The 6,069-nt window shown below is 45.9% G+C and overlaps 1 protein-coding gene across 1 annotated transcript in view; it reads left to right on the forward strand.

The window, feature by feature from the left end:
• The window catches only part of LOC135898665 (uncharacterized), a 42,032-nt gene that overhangs the window by 18,127 nt on the left and 17,836 nt on the right, over nucleotides 1-6,069 (forward strand). The window contains exons 4-5 of the mRNA XM_065427751.1: nucleotides 2,066-2,246; nucleotides 5,608-5,746. Coding sequence (XP_065283823.1) covers nucleotides 2,066-2,246; nucleotides 5,608-5,746 — 320 coding nt within the window. The remainder of the gene's footprint in view (nucleotides 1-2,065; nucleotides 2,247-5,607; nucleotides 5,747-6,069) is intronic.

The following is a 6,069-nucleotide window of genomic DNA, read 5'->3' on the forward strand; positions in this document are numbered from 1 at the left end:
ATTATTTCGTTATCAATCCACTTCTATTTCTTCTTTTAAGCTTTATTTTCTTTTCGGAGGAAGGGTAAATATCTCTAAAGGCCTCTACAAACACTTCGCAAGCCTTTAGGTGGCTGTGCCGTGTTAAAGAATCACAGTTGAATGTTCTCACACGTTTATCTACTTCATTAGAATTCAAAACATATTTCTCTACAGTCTTTGCTTCAGTTAAAGCAACAGCATCTCATGAAACTGCTATAGCGATAAAGTAATGGCCCGCTACTTTTTCCTTAATAACACAGCCAAATGAATTATATTTGCACATTTTTGTGCTGATATGGTCTATACACGACCTTATATTATCACATTTAAGATATGATCACTCCACATAAAAACTGTTTTAAACTTCTAGTCAACCTAAATCATAATCCGCAAATCACTGTCCCGAGATTATAGCAGTCAAACGCAAGATAACATTGCAATCTCAGCCACACACCATGCTTTATGCCGTCTCAAATCGACAAATCATGATGCAGTCCAGAGCAACATGAATGTGAAAAAGTTGCTAAGCTAAGGAAGCAACAAAGCTATGGGAGATACACAGAAGTCCTGGAATTAAAGCGACAAGCAAAAGCGCTTGAGTAGCTGGACGTAAGATTTAAGGCAACGGTATCCTTACATTTGTAAGTTAATTGAAACAATCTTGCTTGTGAAACATGCAACTTAATCCGCCGTTTCCTTATTCACTCCATCTGGAGCCTTAGCAAATTTATAACATGCGCAAAGCAAATACACTCACCTTTGTAAGGTTCATGTTCCTGTGTTTGCGAGTTCATCCCAAATTGCTGAATTGGCTGCGCGTGCGGGCACTGGGGAATAGGGTGCGGTCCTTATTGTCCCTCTTGTCTCCCTTCGCCGCTGCCGCCCGAAGAACGCGGTGGGGCTAGGTCGTGCGGGGGAGTGTGTGATGTTTACACCGTTTTCTTTGTTCACCCTTTCATTCTAGCCTTTCTTTCTATAAGGTCGTTTCAGTAAGGTCGTTGTGAAATGAACTTGAAACCTAAACCATGAAACTTGCGTTGCTCTTGCTATCGCATGACCATTGCAAGCTGTCCTCACAGCGTTCTATTACGACTTGTACTAAACAAATTTCACAATATACATGCATCTCAGTTTTGAAGAGCCCCTGATGATAACCGAACTCCACTGAAAAAAATTGCGTGGCAATCCTGGAAGAATTAAAGCACTCATACACAACGCGTAACGCCGAACATGCGTGCGTACAACCACGCTTTTCTTTTTATTACTTCGAAGATTGTTTGACAACGGAAAAGAAAATTGTGAAACAACAGTCTCATGCGTGAAATCGTCTCGGGTACTGTGCTTTCCTCTCGTGTACTCTAGCTGCTTTTGTTTTGACCCGCCGCGGTGGCTTAGCTGCTATGGGGATGTGCCGCTTAGCACGAGGTCGCGGGATCGAATCCCGGCCTCGGCGGCCGCATTTCTATCGGGGCGAAATGAGAAAACATCCGTTTCCCGCGCATTGGAGTCACGTTAAAGATCCCATGGTGGCCGAAATTAATCCGAAGTCCCCCCAGTCCGGTGTGACTCATAATCAATTCGGGATCTTGGCACGGACAACCACAGAATTCCCCCCTTGCTTTTGTTTCGTGTAATCACGCTGTTGAAATAGCAGCTGCCATAAAAGTGTTTTTTTTTCTCAATGACAACTGGTGTGGACCCCATAACAAATTTGCTAGTTAGCTTTCAAAAGTATTTGCTTTGTACTTGTACAACGTACTTATACCAGCTTTCACATCTTTACACTTACTATACCCTGTTCCTTCATCAGTGAGATATTGAGGAGGGCTAGTTGGTTCATATTTAGAACTGAGGTTGAACTTCGCGAATATCTTCAAATAAACTTCCAGTTGGCAGTCGGCGCTTGTCTGCGGTATTTGTTTCCTCGTGTCCTTGCTTTATTCGCGCTGTTCAACCTCAGTTCTGTTCCTTCAGCCCGCGTGGTTTCAAACGGCACTGCCGGCGTTCGCTTCGGTTTGCCGCACAAAGCGTTGACGACGTGCAGGCGTTCCAGCTGCTGCTGGATCGCGCCAAGGCCAGCCGTGACGTGTCTGGCCAGCCGGCCAGCTTCCAGTACACGCTGTGGTGCATGGTGGTGCTAGTGATCGTCGTCACGGTCGTCGGGGTCCTGCTGCTCAACATCGCCGCGCAGCGGCAGCGGGACAAGCTCACCTCCACCACCGAGGGTGTGTGTGATTGCTGGTATACGCTGGAGAGCTTTAGCGCGAGCGGCCAATACAGTTTCCGAAGTACCGGCTTACAGAGGCGCAGACGTCCACAGTAGCGACGGCGGCGCCATATTGCGACACTGGCGTAATCCGGAACGATTTGTTATGCATTGAATGTGTTATTGCTCTCGTTTTTCTCATTATGTACGTATTGAATTTCATCAAATGTATGCTTTATCAACGATTTCAGTACTAATCCATATTGTCTGCAATTTTTTGTGGTATACGTAAAAGAAATTGACATCATAGTACACATCTTTACATTGCGATATGTATTCTCCCATATTTGAACTGTGCCCCTTACACTGTTGTTTTGGTACTCTGATGTATTCACTTCCTTTTAGTTGACTTGTGAATCAACAACCAACACCTTTGTATATACATATACGGTTGCGCTTTTTTTATTCCTGCTATGCTAGGATTTCCTTTATATCTTTATATCCGACCTTCAGCTAACCTTCGGCTACAGGTCCGACAAGTGATTGTTACTTGTGTATAATAACCTGGAAAAAAGATACACATCTTTCTTTCTTTCAAAATAGTTACGGGCATGCGAGGGGGGTCGATGTGTCGTTACGTTACGACCGTGTGAAGAAAACGGGCAATAAAGCCAGAAAAAGCGTAGGGGAAATTACGTGTCAAGTTTAACTGAAACGGCATAAAAACGGTCCGCCACAACCCATCGCAGGATGAATGTACGTTATTGGGATTGGGAGATATGGATGAAGCGACACACCGCATTGTCACTGAAGGAACAAAATACTTTTGGCACAATTATTCTGGGGAATCGACCAAGATTGTGCGCATACCAATAACGCATACGAAGTGCCGAAGTTGCCTGTTCGAGGACACATCCATATTTGAAGTAGTAGCTAAGCGCGAATAAAACCACGGACACAAGGAAGACAGACAAGGACAAGCGCTGGACGACCAACTAGCCCAACAGACAACTCTTCGAGGACACATCCAATTAGCCGTACCGCGTGACCCAGGTTGTCTAATAGACCAGCCAGCAGCCAGCAGGAAGTATTGCATCCGGGCACACACCCAGCGTCTCATGCTTGACAAGATGGCAGCCGTCAGATACCTAGTGGTGCGAGCTTGTAGACAAGGTTGGGTCACAGGGTTCTTTGAAAGATGTTAGATACATACCGCAAACTGACTCAAGTTTCCAATGAATGCTAATCGCGTTATTAACGAAAAGAGGGGGAAATGAGAGTGGACGAAAAGACAACAGGTGGGAGCAGAGCCCACGTCTTCCGCATTACGCGTGCAACGTTTTGCCAATTAGGTGACGACGGCACACACCCCCGTTCCCTTCGTTGGTTATAGTATATGTGCGTGCCGAAAATTAACCCTGGGAGTGTTAGCCAGCGCCAGTCATAGGTGTGGCGGTGGAACCTTCTTTCATTGCATGTTTCTTCACATTGTTGCGTCGTAAGATAGAACAAACAGTGCTACGATGCTGTTAGTGTCTTATTTTTGCGAGAAGTGACACAAAACCAGACACGACACACAAGACTAGACAACAGGACGACTGCCCGAACGGCACTCGTCTAGGCACAGGGCTAGCTGCCTAGTCATGTGTGTCGTGCCTTTTCGTGCTAGTTCTTTTCAAAGTGAACTAGCACTAACCATGCAACAACAAGTTCTATTCTAGTATGTGTTATACCTGCCTCTCGGTGCACAGGTGTCAAACCCGCAGTGATCACTAATGTAGAGCAGAATAATATTTTGTTACCTATCTGCGAGAGCAGTGACATGGCATGAAAAAAAAAGTCACCCAACCCCCGGAAAGGAGTTGGTCCCGGGTTCAAATCCGGGAGCTGGATTGCGAAGCTTTCTTTTTGAAAAAGCCCTCGCGGGTTTCCTTTGTAGTTTCTTGCTATACAATTGGATGGAATGCCATTTTGTTATTTCCTAAATCTTCGTCCCCCTTGTGGGATTTCGCAGAACTGACTCGCCAATGCCATGACAAAACAGTGTTTTTGATGTGTTTAGAGAAAGTGTCACAAGATGACGCTACCAGCGCTGCTACTGCTGCCGTTGACGTATCCGATGTTTTTCTGTTGCGTAAACTGTGATACGTTCACGCCAAGACTCTCCATTAGAGAGCTTTATCTTGTCTGTAAAAGCTGGACAGTTTTTTTTACAGCGTTAGCCTTCCACAATTACCGTTATCGTCAATGGTTACCACGACGGCGCATACGCAGAGATAACTGGGCTCTCGGTATTGGCCGTTAGCGTCCGGCAAGTATACAGTGACGGCTTCGATACACCGGTTACCGCAATTGCTTGCTAACATACGGAAACACAAATGTTTCCGCTTTGATTCTAATGTGCCCACGTGTGTACTCGCTCTGTGACGTGGCAGAAACAAATAAATGATAAATCGGTCTTCGCATAGTCTCACCGCACGTTTATAAAGTACACCAGCAGTGATTTGTCGTCGTAGAGAAAGTAGCAACAGCGAATTAAAATCGAAGCGAGCAGTGTGGGAGTTGCCATGTTTTTGCACAATCACGTTAATCACCGGAAGCCGTCCCGGTAGACTTGCCGGACGGTAACGGCAAGTGTCGAGAGACCAGAAAATTCGTGCATGTACAGTCATGGCAGCCAGTACTGGTAACGATAACTGTTAGAAGGTAAGGCTATGCTGAAGCCAAAGTGGTTATATGAAACACACACACACACACACACACACAGACAAACACACACACACACACAAACACACACACACACGCACACACACGCACACACGCACACACACGCGCACACACACACACGCGCACGCGTACACACACACATACACACACACACGCACGCACGCACGCTAGATAGATAGATAGATAGATAGATAGATAGATAGATAGATAGATAGATAGATAGATAGATAGATAGATAGATAGATAGATAGATAGATAGATAGATAGATAGATAGATAGATAGGGTTTCAGCGAAGGACAAATCATTGAATGTAATAGCAAGGCTTACCCCCGTATGCAGAGATGCAACTTAAGTCGAAGCACATGCTTGACTTGATCCGAGTGACGCCAATCGGGAACGCCCGAAGGAAACGTAGTGAGCATCTTTGGGCACGTTAACGCCAGGCGTCATCTAAATCAAGTCAAGCATGTGCTTCGACTTAAGTTGTATCTCTGCATACGGGGGTTAGTGTTGTGCTGAAGGACTCTGCACATTGACAGTGCAAACTCGCCTCGATCGTTCGTCGTGACAATTGCGCTATCGCAATGAAAACAGAATCGAGCGCTGCTGTACTCCCAGTATCGTTGCTCAGACGAAATGACACGACGCGCAGATAAAGGTGCCGAACAGGACATGACCTTAAAAGAGCGCCACTTGGCCATCGAGAGCGACGTCTCTGATCAGGGGGCAACCGGACCCCAAGCCGGCACGCTTGGTGAAGACGGCGCTGGTGAAGACCCTGACGCCAACAGGTAACTGCGAGGCAAGCTGGGAGGCTATGGAAGCAGTTATCTGAACGTACGCCCCAACCTGTGCAAGCTATTTGTAAATATACGTGTCTGAAGTAGTAATTTGCCCACATTAAGAGGGGGTGAACTTGGGGCAAGTTGGCAATTCGTAGTAAACTTTCAATACGCGCTGCGAACAAGTGTAGAGGAAAAACGTACAACGAACAGGGCCCTGCTTCCGACTGGCGTTGACTAAAAGATTAACAGAATATATACCGAAAAAAAAAGAACCGAAATTGATAAGCAGACACGAGAAATAAGTTCGTATACCCGGTTAAGGCAATGGC

This window comes from Dermacentor albipictus, chromosome 8 (genome assembly GCF_038994185.2).
Source record: "Dermacentor albipictus isolate Rhodes 1998 colony chromosome 8, USDA_Dalb.pri_finalv2, whole genome shotgun sequence".
Classification (NCBI taxonomy): domain Eukaryota; kingdom Metazoa; phylum Arthropoda; class Arachnida; order Ixodida; family Ixodidae; genus Dermacentor; species Dermacentor albipictus.